General features: G+C 39.5%; 1 protein-coding gene across 4 annotated transcripts in view; it reads right to left on the bottom strand.

Moving 5' to 3' along the window:
- The window catches only part of LOC100648744 (pikachurin), a 269,154-nt gene that overhangs the window by 12,648 nt on the left and 240,276 nt on the right, over positions 1-16,230 (bottom strand). For all 4 annotated transcript variants that reach the window (XM_003395253.4, XM_048405926.1, XM_048405925.1 and 1 more), the window contains exon 10: positions 5,166-5,389. In XM_003395253.4, the coding sequence (XP_003395301.2) occupies positions 5,166-5,389 (224 nt within the window). The remainder of the gene's footprint in view (positions 1-5,165; positions 5,390-16,230) is intronic.

Here is a 16,230-nt window from a genome sequence, read left to right as displayed (position 1 = left end):
TATTATCGTTATTTTAAAAGACATCTTTAATACTGTAATATGTATTGAATATTCGTATTTGTTAATTAATTCAGACATAGCCGGCTAATAATGCGAAAAGCTTGTCATTATGTACAAATTTCGAATAAAGGTAAACTAGAGAATGATGCTACAATGATATTTAACGGTTTATTATTGTATTATTGGCATTTTGAATGATTCTTTTAATTCGTGATATTCTTATTAAATATATGTATTCATTAATTAATTCGGACATAACCGACGAATAATACGAAAAGACTATCATTAGACGTGATTTCGAATAGATCCGAGTTTGACAATAATATTACAATGATTCCCATTACCACTGCGCATCACTGGTGCATATTACACGATATTCTTATTGCACAGGCTTCTATGAATCAACTTTACTCGTTAAATCAATTCAGGCGTGGCCGACGAATAAAGCGAAGGTCTCGCCATAATGTACAAAGTTCTTGGATCAAGCTAATTTCGAGAATAATATTACAATGCTTTGCATATTATTGCATTACTGCCGCTTTATACGATGCATTTAATAATATTTATATTTCGTATCGAATATTTACGCTTGCTAATTAATTCAATCTACCTAAACAAGTTTGTGTATATCGTTAAAAGAGAAAAATTTCGCGATATATTCATAAACATCGTCGATTGCCTGCATCTCGTATAAATATTAACCCCTTCCCGTGCTATTTAGTTCGACGAAACTCGTGCCCAAGCGGTAGACATCGACGCATGCTAAACAGATAACGGGCAAAAGCAGTCCGCGAGCTCGGCTTGTCATGTTTACGTTTGGCCCAAGTATCTGGTCGCGAGTCAGACTCGCGATATTCATGTTTGGGCCAAAATCTTCATCGCGAGTCTGACTCGATAAAGTACGGGAAGGGGTTAATAAACGATACGTCTGAACTACTTTGTACAGCAGCCTTTGAGGGTGCCTGAACACTTGTAGAAACCTTTCATGAATATATCACGTGTGTCATATGTAATATTTTGGAATTTCATTAGCTATAACGAGACTTGACGGTTACGATTATATTGATAAAGCGAGAAACATCCGAAAACGTATATGGAGGATGCAAGATATCTAGCGTGAGATCTATCCCTCAGAGATCACAAAAGTTTCTTAGTAGTCCAATACATTGTATTCAGCATATACTCCATTACTCATTACATTAAGCATATAATAATGAATGGTCCTATCGGAAATATTAACGTTTATTAATACAATCGATATTAGAAATACTATAAGTATACTAATTATAAGACGTGGTATACTAAATAATTTTTTACTTTCTTCTCTTTCTTTTATTTTTCTTGACTTTCGTCAATCACTGTACATCCACGAAGGGGAAATTCACGCGTCTGTGGGAATTTTTCCTCAACTCTTACGCTATTATGAAATCTTTCGTCGCCATATGCGGGTTACCGTCATATCGGTTAATATCGAGAGCGTGGATGGATTTCGATTACAGCACTCGCAAGGGTGGAAATAATGGCGGCTCGGTGGTTGGTTGACTATCTAACACGACGAATACGAATGAAGTTTACCTACGGATATTATTTCGTCCAGACGAACCGCCGCCAGAAGATCGACACGAAATAAAAAGGCTATTTATCGAAGAGTTTCATAAAGCGGGCAAACACGGTTTCGTTTGCCTCCGTATGTAAAATAGAACCATATTTGATTTTCGCGAAATCAATGTAAAAACACGCTCGAGCCATGACGAGTTTAAATGGATCGGGATTAATTAACGGGAAATATTTTTACGTCGTGCAAAATCGTGTTTCCCGTCGATTTGCCACCACCATTGCGACAAGGAACATAATCAACGTCCTGTCGTTATAAATTGTAACTTAATTGTCGAAATGCTTGTGCCAATACGGTCTACCATGTTTGTTAACGTATTATATTATCGATTCGAGGACTCATTCGATTGGCTATTATGCGGGAAGTGACTTTTATTAGGGTAATTCTGTTGCTCAGAAATAATTTTTAGCTTTCCCCTGTTCGTCGTTTATTGTATACGAAAATCAAAATTTTTATTTCTTTCATTTATTGTGTCAGTCCGATAATCACTAATATCGGAGTTTTTTTTCGTATGAAGTATGGGGTCATTTATATCAATTGTGATTTAAGGAAATTTACTTGATACACGTGTAGAAATCTTAGAAAAATATTTTAGAAAAACAACTGCAAGCTATGACAACGCGTATATCATGAAAAAAGATAGTATCATGAAAACACCAAGTTTTTCTACATTTAAATTCTCCAGAACCCGTTTCGATATTTTTAAAAAATACACATATCTTCTGAAAAAGATGAAAGAATTTCTGAGCCATTTCTGTATCGAAGAAATTGTTGAAAAATAAAAAGGAATATAAAAATGGTTACCCAGGTTGGATTAAAAATTATATCTACCTACCCATAGAAATTCGTATCATCGTCTCATATGGATTGTAGATTTCGAATTCCCTTAAATTTCTTACCATTTGTTATCGAACAAATTCTGTACGCTCAAAGACTCTTCATACGTATATGCACATTATCTATTGACGCGACGAAGAAACAACAGCAAGTCGAATCAGAGAGCGGAATATTCTAAACAATTTCCCACTCAATCCCCTGATCTCGCGCGGGGATTTTCCATGAGGTAAGGGTTAATCCTCGTAACGAAAGCAGCAAAAATGGTAAGCTAACTCGGACCTGATTAGAATATCTGATACGTGAGAGGATGCGCTCGCGCGCACTGATTTTCCATCATGAATATTCAGAGGTTTAATTCGCGATGAGGCCGATCGACATCGATACATTGTTAGTCGGCGATAGGACGGATTAAACGATCGGTTCGGTTCTTTCGACACTGACGTCGAGCTTGGTTAATCGATCGCATCGCGCATAAACTCGTTATACAGCGTTACAAGCGACGTAATCCAAGCGTTTCGTTTCTATTCGAAACAATGCGCGAATATGGAGAAAACTATCGCGAAAGAGACGCGAGATTCCTTCCCTCTTTTACGCTTTGCAGATAAACTCGTTCTTTTGCTTTTAATCCCGCTATATTCTTTCAGCGATTCTCGATTAAATTATATGTGTTCAACGTTGGAAAATATTTTCGCATATTAGTTCGAACAAAATAGGAAAAAGGTCTCATTGCTACGCACGACTTTTCTTTTTAACTGTATGTAAAATATTTTCTGAGGACATTACGAATCCTTTTTATGTCCTAAGATGAGAGCAAGATCGAAATATATAAAAATTCGAGGATCGTGCCAGGATTAATCGCGACTCTTCGATCCACTTTGATTAGTTGATCTCACGGAAGATTTGAAGAAGGATAAGCGGAACCTGGGAATCGAACGTTGGAGATTTTAATTACGTTACGGTATTTGGATTGAAATGCTTGGAGAACTAGATAGAAGATTTGTTTCAGTAAGAAATAGTGAGAACGATAATGAGATCTGTGAAAAATGGTTTCAAGAGAATTTATCTGTATTTTATGTTACTGGAGATAGGAGAAATAGAGAAAGGAATGTCGAATCTGCTTTTTTAAATAATGGAACTGTCTTTTTCGTAGGAATCCATATTTTTCTTGAATAATATTACAGTACCTTTATTCTATTTCTGTAATTAATCAATCTCTCGATACTCGTTAATTATACCTTTAAATCACAATGAAATAAGAGAAGTGCTATTGAATGTATGTTAACAATAAAAACGAAGATAACATAAGGATTCGAATATGTAAACATATATTTTTATTAAACAATATCGCAATATTTTGTTCGATTTCTTTAATCATTTTGTTTGATATCTACTAAGAAGCTTTTATTACTGTAAATAAAGAAAAATATTATCGAACATACGTTATCAACTGAAAAGGTAGATCGTTCCTACAAAAACCTGAGTGTCTTTCATAGAAAAGTACATATATTCTTCTTAAATAACGTTACGTGTACCTCGTTAAATTTTCTTCAATTAATTAATCTTCTCGATACCTTTCAACTAATTTTAACATTTGCAGAAAAAGAAAAATATCGAACATATGTAAATGGCAAGAAAAAAGAAGATAAGACGACAATGGCCTGAATTTGCCAGTTCGAAAACCTATCAAGCTGCCACTACGTCAACCACAAATCAAGTCACTGCCTCCAACAAATTAAAACACGTTTCCCCATCCAATCAAGCGGGAACGAGGCATCCATAACTGGCCGACCCATTTCCCTTTTTTTCACCCCGTACGCTAGTTCCCGATAAAATTACAATATCCGTTCATCCGTTGATCGTTCGTTCGATGGGGACTCAGCATGCAAACGACTCAATTAGACACGGTTTGAATTGAAAGGAGTTACGGAGGAAATTGAAAGGAACAGGATGGTCCGAGGTAGTTTTACGCGCGTACATTTATGCCCGTCCACGTGCGCAAGTCCTTGCTAATAGATTTTCTCGTAGTAACAATAAGCTTGGCAATAATCTGTTAATCCATTAATCCGTTTAAATAACGATTTCCTTACTTGGAGATTCTGTATCTTTTTACATCTAGTTTCATTTTTGTTACAAATGAATTTACCCAAATATATCCGATTTATCTTTACTATTAGTTCTTTTTCCGTAACTTGACAATTTATTAATATTATCTGTGAGTAATGTCAATTTGATGATAATAATTCAATAATAAATTTGTCAATTCAATAATATTATCGATTAATAATATATTGTCAATAATAATATAATAACATTATTATTGACTAATGTAAATTTGTTAATTAGCTAAACTAATATTGTTAGTTAATAAATTATTATGCAGGTTGGTCCAGATAATAGAATCACAAACTAGACAGTGTATCAGGATTATGAAATCCTAAATCGGCGCGAACAAGAAATTTTGGTAAAAACCTACGAGGGCCGTATCGAATAATAAGAGATCACATTCACGTAAATAGATTTAATCGACACAGGAGTTCAATTAATTAATTTACTAAAATTTCATATTGACTAAATTTTCCTACATTTCCATCTTATACTGCTGCATTTAAAATGTTATTCGATCAAAGGAACTCCACGTAAACGAAGTTCCATTATAACTTACACTTGTGTCGGATGACGATTTCGTCGTTCGTGAATAGAAGAATCGACTCACCTCAAACTAGCTGGTCCTGTTCCCAGGTCAAAGGTAAACTGAACATGCCCCGACGACAAGTACAGCGCGATGAAGTCGCCAGTGGCGTCGCTGTGGTGGCCATTGTAAAGTATAACTCCGTCTGCGGCAGTCGGTTTCAACGTGACAGCCAATTCCAGCCAGGATAGAGACGTGTCGGCCAATCCCGGGTAACGCAGATAAGAGGAGCCGTTGAACGACGGTACCTGCACCCAGACAATTCATTCGAAACGGTTATTCCACGGACTCTCGGCCCTCTTTTTACTCGGACATCCTTCCCCAGGAATCTGATCCTTTCTTGTAACAGACAGAATCGTTGATCTTGTCGTAAATGAACGAGAAAGGGGCGTGAATGGTCAGGAACATGACCTCGTAACGCTTTCGTTCCACGTTTATTAGATTTAAACCGCGTTGCAGTGTTCTAATTTGTTAATGTGCGACGAGTAATATTACGTAGGCATGAAGATAATGGATAGCGAGAACGTTGAGGAAACAGGCGGGATAAGAAACATGGCAGATATAGCGGTTCGTGAAAATATTTGAGCAGATATAGAAACCTTTTACGGATATATTATGTGTGTTACATGATATATTTAAAAATTTTATTAGAACCGCAATCAGAAGTTATTATAATTATGTCGATAATGTTTAAAACAAGTCTGAAAATGTATATAGAAGCTGCAATATATTTGATACAAATATGTATATATTTCAGAGATCATCAAAGTATTTAAAGGCTTAGTCGATTGTCTGTTACATTTAATAAACCTCGATATTCGGTGGAACTATCTTTTGACGCTTATTATATATTTGTGATAGCTATTCACGCCATATATATTAATTTTTACTAAATACATGTTTGCGATAAATATTCCGTGAATTCTCTGAACTTCCTCGTGCCATTATCATCTCCGCAAGAAGCCCCAAAAGACCTATCAAACACCTTCCTGAAAAAGTCACTTCCGTGTTGAAGTGACTTTCAGGAACATCGCTCAGCCACGGGAGATATTAAGCGCTATCGCTTTCTCACGCAGAACCGACAGGCAAGAGAAAAGCGACGTGTAAATCGCGGTGATGTTTCATCGGTGAACGCGAAAAATCGAGGGTGCTAGGTCGCTGGTTTTCTAACGTCTTGTACCGTGTTTCGAAGTCTTCTGACAACGACGTTATTTCCCGGCGGTCCGGGCCCCGTTACTTCTCCCGTTATCTTCACCCGCGTCAATTTTCGAAATGACGTAGTTACCGAACAGGAAGATGCTCTGCCCGTGTACAGCCAGTAAATTAAACGCAGTTGCTCGCCCGTTATATCTCCGCGTAAATCCCATCGGCGCTGCTGCTCGCGTTTTGTTACACGAACTCGAAGAAATGTACAGTGTACAGTGGCCTCGGTGAACGCTGCTATAACGAGACCAGGGAACACGAGAGCGGCGATAGAACGTGCTTCATGAAATTTACGTTTATCGAGGAAGGAGGAGCTGGCGAAAAGAAAAATTCGCCCTGTATATAAAGTGGCTGGAAAAAAATTTGCTCATATACTTATTTTTCAATGAGGCGTCTTATCGGATTTTACAGTTTTTCATTATCATTTACAATTCATTTTCATTAGTATTATCAGTTTCGCTTGATATGAAAGCACTACTATTACGAAATGGAAGATAATATTAGATTCGATATACTTGGACCTAGTTAGCATGTAAACGATATTAACTATATATATGTAATATAATGTAATATATATATATAATATATGTAATATAATTATACATATGATATAACTATAATAAATATATTAATGTGCAAGTAGGTATTTTTGTACTGTATGATTGGCATCGAGAGTGATACCGAGATAATTTGTTGATCGTGGGGTAAACGAGCTTCTCAGAAAGCTGATTAAATCTATTTTTTGACAATAGCTTAATTTCATTACGTAAGTAATACAATTACACTGTTGTTATTGTCAAGAAATTAATAATTCACCTTCATAAGTTTATTTATTGCAAGAAGATATTGTGGAGAATAGTCAATTCTAAGATACATTTAAAAAATAATATTTGCAACATCATCACTTTTTTCTGCATTTAACTTATGGTGTTGATCAATGTGGTTTCTGAACAGTTCGAACGACTCTTTATTTCTGGTTTTCTACTGCCGAAATTTTTAACTGCTTTGAAAAGTGACATATCTACATCATCTGGTCTTTTCTGCGTTTCTACGATCCAAGTAACAACATTGTCAGAGCCGGAAGCTTCCTTATCTTTCCTAACTGAAGAAGCTACGCTTGTTAAAAATGAGGATAAAGGTGATGATAAGCGTAAGCGGAATTTTTATGATTTATGATGGTTACTACGAGTGAAACAGTGGAAAACTGCGGAATAAAATAAGTGAAATAAAAAATCGAGGCTTTTAAGAGAATACTTCCGAAATAAGATGCCAGATAAAACGAAGCAGAATGAAAAGCGTATTAACTTATATTCTTGAGAGAAGTTAAAATTGAACAACGAAGAAGAGAAGAGATGGAAAAACAAACAACGAACGATTTTACAGATCTAAATCAGCACCAACTTAATCTTTTAAAAATGGTACAACCCAACGAGTCAAATAAACTTAACCATCTGCTTTCATAATCAGTTCATTTCCATCGCTTTTCTTTCTGTTTCCACGTTTATTCTACAACTTTCAATATTACAGATCACTTTTGCTTCCATTATAAATTAAAAGGTTTGCTATCTGTATTTTCGAGCTATCGCGGGGAGACGCGGTCGCGAGAATACGCGTCAACGGGAGTCGTAAATTCCCGTTACGATTATAATAATCGACGCCACGAATAGTTCGATCCCCTGATTTCGGTTAGGATAATAGGGGTGGTTATTGTGGTATAACACTGGGATTCACAGAGTTATAAAAATATATATTTCCAACACTTCATACAATCACACAAAGTAGTAATGCCGTTGATTAAGATACAGATAACGAAGAGAAGGATTATTCTTAGATGAGAGAGTGAGAGCTATAGGAGCTCTAGGCCCGTCAGAGCTGTAGGAGCTGTCGGACTTCTGGATACTGTGAGAGCCATAGGAGACTCTAGGCCTTATAGGCACTTTGAGAGCTGTAGGAAAACTCTGCACCTTGTAGGCACGTTGAGAGCCGAAGGAAAACACTAAAGTTTTTTCTGATGTGATTACAGAGGAAAGCTCGGTATGGGTGTGCCCTTTGAACGAAGAACGCGGATTCGTTGCTTACATTTTTAGTTAGGAAAGTGAGGGCAATAATCCGCGATGCCGATTGGTTATGACCAATGTTGGGAAGGAAGATAGGAGGAAGAAGCCTCCTACCAACGTGGGTCCTAGGCGACATTGTTTATGGGAAAACTCGGGTTTTCCGTTAGGTAGATCTCCGCTTTTTACGTTAGGCCACTACCCGTTTTCTCCGTAATTCTTAAGAGCGCGTAATAAACCCAAGGACCTTTCTAAAAACCGGCCGAAAACACTTCTAGAATTAGAAAGTCTTTTCGGGCAGACAGATTGACTTAAATCATATGTGCGAACAATGCAGTTAGGATTTCAATTTTATGGTGGGTCCTTGGGCCTATGGAGGGTTCACAGGACGGCACGTAGACCGTTGGCTGTCAAGCCGCACGGGATCAGTTCCGCCTGTGCAGGCGACCTAAACGGACGTGCGAAACAGTGCTCCAGTGAAAGTGCGGCAAGAGGGAAGAGAAAGCGGCAAAGTAAACGCCCATCGATAAAACGTGGAATCATGCAGATTCCACCAATAAAAATAACTAACACAGGAGAAACATATTTTATAAATAGAGCTACAGACTCTACATATGCAGAAAAAAAGACGAGAACATGGAAATATCACAAGCCAACGACGGGGACCAACGAACCAACACACCACCAAGAAAGCTGGACGGTGGCAACTTCCAGCAAAAAATGCAAAGTAACCCCGTTCGCAAGCGGGAGGAAAACCGAAACACTAGAAAAAAAAACAATGGCTTCAGGATATCAAACTGCATAATTCATTTAGCGTACTGCCAGAAGAGACAGCAACGGACCCAACGGAAAGTCCGACAACCCGCATTCCTAAACCACCACCAATATACATAGATGCGAAAATAATAGACCCCCTCATTAAACTGCTAAACAACACTGCAGGGAAAGATAACTATGTTATCAAACAGATAAAAAACAGATTGCACAGGTGAAAGTGCAAACCAACACCCCAGACACATTCAGAAAAGTGACAAGATCACTAAAGGATAAAAATGCAGGGTATCACACCTACCAGCTCAAATCCGATAAAAGCTATAAAGCAGTAATCAGGGGATTACACCAAAAAACAAACACCGACAAAATATGCGAAGAACTAGCAAAAATCGGACACCAGGTAAGGTCAATAAACGACATAAACAAGTATGATACCAAACAACCATTACCGCTAATTCTAGTCGAACTAGAACCTAGAAACAATAACAAAGACATATACGATATAGAAAAATTACTAAACACAATAGTAAAAGTGGAGCCACCTAGACAAAAAAGAAATCCCACAATGCATAAGGTGTCAGCAATACGGCCACACAAAAAACTATTGCAATAGAACCTCGGCATGCGTTAAATGCGCAAAAAATCATCTAACGATACACTGCCCATCCACGGGAAAAATAGAGGAAGTTAGATGCTATAACTGCAACGGAAAACACCCAGCCAGCTATAAAGGTTGTGAAGCTAGGAAACAATTACAACGCAAACTGTTCCTGCCTCTACGAAACAGGACATACACTAACATACAAGTCCAACAGGACAGCACAAAACCTGAAACAATACCAAATACAGAGCACGCAATAAACACTAAACACATCAGCACCAACACCTTTGGTAGTCGAAGCTACGCGCAAGTAACCAGCCAATCGACACACTCAGACAACCAATACCACAACAATAGTAACAACGACACTACAGAAATCAAAGAACTGCTCAAACAATCCATCAAAAACACCGAAATGCTAACCAGAATGATAAGCGAACAAAATTCAGTACTCAGACAGCAAACTCAACAAATCACAGTTATGCTACAACTGTTTACAAACGTGCTAAGCAAAAAATAAAAACGGACACGTTAAAAATAGCAGCCTGGAACTCAAACGGCCTACAACAACCTTGTTGTTACCCTTGAAATTAACACATTCATATACAATAACAATATAGACATACTACTTGTCTCAGAAACACACTTCACTACAAAAAGCTACATGAAAATACCATACTACACCATATATGATACCAAACACCCCTCAGGAAAAGCGCACGGAAGGGCAGCAGTGATAGTCAGAAACGATATCAAACATTATCTACACAGCCAAGTTAATAAGGAATATTTACAAGCAACCACCGTTACAATTCAAACTAGCAGCAACTACTTCCAGTTGTCAGCAGTATACGTGCCTCCGCGACACAAAATAACAACACAAATGTGGGAAGAATACTTCCAGGACCTAGGGGACAAGTACATCGCAGCGGGAGACTACAACTCAAAGCACACGCTTTGGGGGTCAAGAAACATTACACCTCGAGGTAGAACACTGGAAAAATACATTAGAAATAATAACCTCAATATATTATCCACAGGAACACCGACACATTGGCCGACTGACCTGAACAAAAAACCAGATCTTCTGGACTTTGCAGTTACAAGGGGACTAAACACAAATAAACTAAAAATAACACCCAACCTCGAGCTCAGCTCCGATCATACACCCATAATAATTGAATACAGAAACAAACCAATTCACTATAGCAAACCAGAAACACTATGCAATAAAACCACCAAATGGCAAACTTTCAAAGAAATAATAGAAAGCAAAATAAACTGCAACATCCCGTTAAAAACTCCTGAACACATAGAACAGGCAGTAGCAACATTGACAGCAACTATTAAGGAAGCAGCAAGGACAACCACTACTCCCGAACCAACCAGCAGACAAACAATAACAATTCCGCAAGAAATACTCGACAAAATTAGAGAAAAAAGAAAAGCGAAAGCAAAATAGCAAAAACACAGAACTCGAGAAAACAAAAAACACCTAAACAAACTTGCAAAGGAAATAAAAAACAAAATAAAAGAGCACAAAAATAACGAATTCGCAAAGTTCATAGGGACACTCTCCACACACGAGAACACCAACTACTCACTATGGAAAGCCACGACAAAAATAAGGAATCCAATAATACCCGTTCCAGCAATCAGAAAAGCAGATAACACATGGGCAAGAAGCAACGAAGAACAAGCTGAAGGATTCTCCGACCACCTCTGCAACACATTCACACCACACATTATCAACAACAGCAACCTCAAAAGTTATACGGAGAAGGATGCACAAACCACTATTACCACAACCGACAAGGAATACACCATACCTAAAATATCAGCACAAGAAATTAGAAACATAATTGATAAAACAAAAAAGAACAAAGCACCAGGAATCGACCTAATCAATGGTAAAATCTTGAAAACCCTTCCGCCAAAAGCGATAAGACTAATGACAATAATATTCAATGCAATTCTAAGAATTCAATACTTCCCCAAACCATGGAAATTAGCATAGATCAAAATGTTACCTAATCCAGGCAAAGACCCACACCAAACTGCATCTTACAGACCAATATCACTGCTTCCAGTATTTTCCAAAATACTGGAAAAAATAATATATTACCGGATAGAAACAATAATAGAGATAAAAAAACTAATACCGGAACACCAATTTGGATTCAGAAACAAACACTCCACGGTAGAGCAAATGCACAGGCTTATCAACGAAATAATAATAGTACTAGAAAACAAGGAATACTGCATAGCCCTCTTTATGGACATAGAGAAAGCATTTGACAAAATTAACCATAAAAGCCTACTACAAACAATTAGGAAACAATTTCCGGAGCAAATACACCAATTAATAAAATCCTACCTAAGCAGCAGAACCTTCGTAATAAAAATCAAGGACACACATTCTGAAGTTAAAGACATCAAGGCAGGGGTACCACAAGGAAGCGTCCTAGGCCCAATACTATACACATTATACACGGCGAACATACCAACAACTACCAATAGCACAGTACTGACATTCGCGGACGACACAGCTATACTAGTCAGGCATACGAACCCAGAAACAGCAGTCAAATTACTACAAGAACATATCACAAAAATATAAAAGTGGCTACAAGAAAAACAAATAAAAGCAAACCCCAATAAATGCAACCATATTACATTCACGCTACGAAAAAAGATACCACCAAACATCCTTCTGAACGGCACGCATATAACACAAACAAAGCATGTCAAATACCTAGGACTCCACTTAGATCAAAAACTCACCTGGAAACTACACATCAAATCAATAGTAGAAAAAATACAGAAAACAAGGAGACAAATGCATTGGCTAACAAGCCGAAAATCCAAATTAAGCGTAGAAAATAAATTAAAAATATATAAAACGATCATAAAACCAATCTGGACGTACGGAATACCACTATGGGGGACAGCAGCAATGAGCCATATAAACAAAATAGAGATAATACAAGCTAAAATCCTTAGAACAATAGTAAACGCACCATGATACGTTAAAAATGATGACATACGGAGGGACCTGAGGATCCCAACGGTCAAGGAAGAAATTAGCAGATACTCAGAAAAATACAAATCAAGAATAGCAACACACCCAAACCGGCTAGCTGCGGAAACGTTCAAAACCATAAACATGGACAGAAGGCTAAAAAGGAAGCACCCAGCAGACCTCATAAAGGATATAACCTAGCAAACGCGAAGATGGCACCCCGCTGAGGAGCCACCAACATGTTAATATAACTGTTAAAAAATTCTACCAAATGTCCAAAGTGGACAAATTGTGAATTTCAATAAATAAATATAAAAAAAAAGCCGCGCGGAATGGCGTGCAGATGTATTGCGCGACGGAACATCCTCCCCCCGTTGAGAGGGCACCGATCAAAACTCTGTAAAGATAGAATCAATTAAATCTTCTATCCGACTCCTTGTTGATTGTTGTTGCTGTGTGAACTGTGGCCATCCAGAGGGTGCCGTGGTCGCCAGGATGAATTTGACGATATGGCCGAAAGGTCGGTGCGTTGAGGGTATTTGTCTGTCCTGGAGTCTGGTTCGACGTTGCGTGGAGGGCCCGTTGAAGTTTACGATCCATGAAGTGTCGTGAAACAGCTTGGCCCATGAAGTATCGTGGAACACCTCGGCCCACGAGGTGTCTTTGAATAGTTCGCCCCAAGAAGTGTCATTGAATGAAACTCCGGTGGTGCATGGTATAGGTTCGAACACGTCGCAGAGTTTTGTGTTTGACTGGGGGACTGAGCTCCCCCCGATAATCTGCCCCAATTGAGTTATCTTGTCCCACGTGTCGTAGATTGTTTCGTGGTAAGACTTTGAGAAGGTTTCGTCTTCCTTGTATGGCATTTCCGCAACATCAGACCCGTGAAAGTATTGCATGTCATTTGGACATTCTCGTTCTCGTTTCGGCTGTGGAAGCGTGAAGAAGGTCATGGTTGATTGAGGGACAAGGCTCCCCCTATTGACCCGATCGGATTGCGCCTTCTTGCTGATGCCTGGTGGTTGTACCGGCGTGGTCCAACAATCCGCAAAAGACAAAATCAGAGATTTTTCCGACGTAGTGATCTGTGGGCTTAGTGGACAAGTGTTGAGATCAGCTGGCGCGTTCTGAAAACTACCGACAATTAAATGATTAGTCATGGTGGTAATAACGTGGAGATTATTTCAATTTGGGTCACTCGCAGGCGTGGCTACTCTTGGCCATGGCGCTGGAGGATTCTTCACGTTAAGTCCCGGAGAAAGACTCTCCGATATGATGTCCATGTCAGGTGTAATATGTAAAGTGGTGTCCTACGTCGGCGGAGTATAACCGTTTTTGTCCTGGTCGTGATTCAGTTCCTTTCGTTCTTGCAGATCTGGAGCGTTCGGCTGATTCGAGACGTTTTGTGTAGTTGAATCAGATGGTTGCGATGCTGACAATGGGAACGTGTTTGTCGTCAGATCGCGTGCGTGTGACACGTAATGAGTGTTACGCGATGAGCTCCGCGTCGCCGTTGAGTGGATGCGATGGTTTCCGTCGGCGGAGTTTGATCCTTGTTGTCCTGGATGGGGTTCTGTTCCTTCCGATCCAGTGGATCGTGAGGGGTTGGCTGATTCAAGGCATTTCGTGGCGATTTGATACCAGCGGCTGATTCATTGTGTGTCGGTCTCGATGACGGGGATTGTCGTGCGATACGCTGGTTACGTCTTAGCCGGTCGGATATATCGTAATACTGCTTTCTGACTTCGAGACCGCGCGTTTGTTCTTTCGGGTCTAATAACTCTATCTCAAGTTAGACAGCTTCGAATTGATGCGTCGACTCGTTTAGGTCTTCCTCGAAATCTGCCAGTCGGTTGATGTTCTGACTACCGGATTGTTCATAATCCTCCAATAGTTTTTGGAAGGATGTGAATCGACTGCACCAATAGCCTCATTTCCGGCGCAAGATGATGATTTCGTCTCCGCTTGTCATTGTTACAACGGCGCGTAGGTGGTAGATATGAGGAACGAGCTTACCTTATTATGAAATGGACCTTGGTCCGGAAATCGGTTACTACTCGTTACAGTGCGGCGTAGGCTCATGAAGATACTGAGCGAAGGAGGTGTTCCTCTCCGTTGGCCGCTCGTTTGGTGGTGTGCTTAAAGTCGTTGGATTCTTGAATTCAAGATTGTCCGGCTGCGGCGGGAGGTTACGTGGTTGCGTTCCTCGACCAATGGGTTATGCCTCTTCGACGATGACGTTCCTGATGTCACTGATTCCGAAGGAGTAATAACGCTTCCGCTGCGGGACTTGATGTGATCACGTGGCACTGTGAGGTCACTGACGCGTACACTGTTCACTGGCACGTGATCCGGCTCGAAGGACCATGTATTTACGAGCTATCGCGGGGAGACGCGGTCGCGAAAATACGCGTCAACGGGAGTCGTAAATTTCCGTTACGATTATAATAATCGACACCACGAATAGTTCGATCCCCTGATTTCGATTAGGATAATAGGGGTGGTTATTGTGGTATAACACTGGGATTCACAGAGTTATAAAAATATATATTTCCAACACTTTATATAATCACACAAAGTAGTAACGCCGTTGATTAAGATACAGATAACGAAGAGAAGGATTATTCTTAGATGAGAGAGTCAGAGCTGTAGGAGCTGTCGGACTTCTGGATACTGTGAGAGCCATAGGAGACTCTAGGCCTTATAGTCACTTTGAGAGCTGTAGGAAAACTCTGCGCCTTGTAAGAACGTTGAGAGCCGAAGGAAAACTCTGAAGTTTTTTCTGATGTGATTACAGAGGAAAGCTCGGTATGGGTGTGCCCTTTGAACGAAGAACGCGAATTCGTTGCTTACATTTTTAGTTAGAAAAGTGAGGGCAATAATCCGCGATGCCGATTGGTTATGACCAATGTTGGGAAGGAAGATAGGAGGAAGAAGCCTCCTACCAACGTGGGTCCTAGGCGACATTGTTTATAGGAAAACTCGGGTTTTCCGTTAGGTAGATCTCCGATTTTTACGTTAGGCCACTACCCGCTTTCTCCGTAATTCTTAAGAGCGCGTAATAAACCCAAGGACTTTTTTAAAAACCAGCCGAAAACACTTCTAGAATTAAAAGGTCTTTTTGGGCAGACAGATTGACTTAAACCATATGTGCGAACAACGCAGTTAGGATTTCAACTTTATGGTGGGTTCTTGGGCCTATGGAGGGTTTGCAGAACGGCACGTAGACCGTTGGCTGTCAAGCCGCGCGGGATGGAGTGCAGATGTATTACGCGACGGAACACTATCCACTTAACTATCTCAGTTTGCTGGTGAGTGCCGAAGCGTTCAGACGTGTGTCCGGTGCCCTGTGAAGTTCACAAAACAACACATGACGCCCATCTCTCGAAAGCGAATCCGACAAACCTAGCCAAGTGTTCACATAGCCTCTCGACT

This window comes from Bombus terrestris, chromosome 5 (genome assembly GCF_910591885.1).
Source record: "Bombus terrestris chromosome 5, iyBomTerr1.2, whole genome shotgun sequence".
NCBI classification, from domain to species: Eukaryota; Metazoa; Arthropoda; class Insecta; order Hymenoptera; family Apidae; genus Bombus; species Bombus terrestris.
Note: the sequence above shows the minus strand (reverse complement) of the source record. Positions and strands in the feature narration are given on the sequence as shown.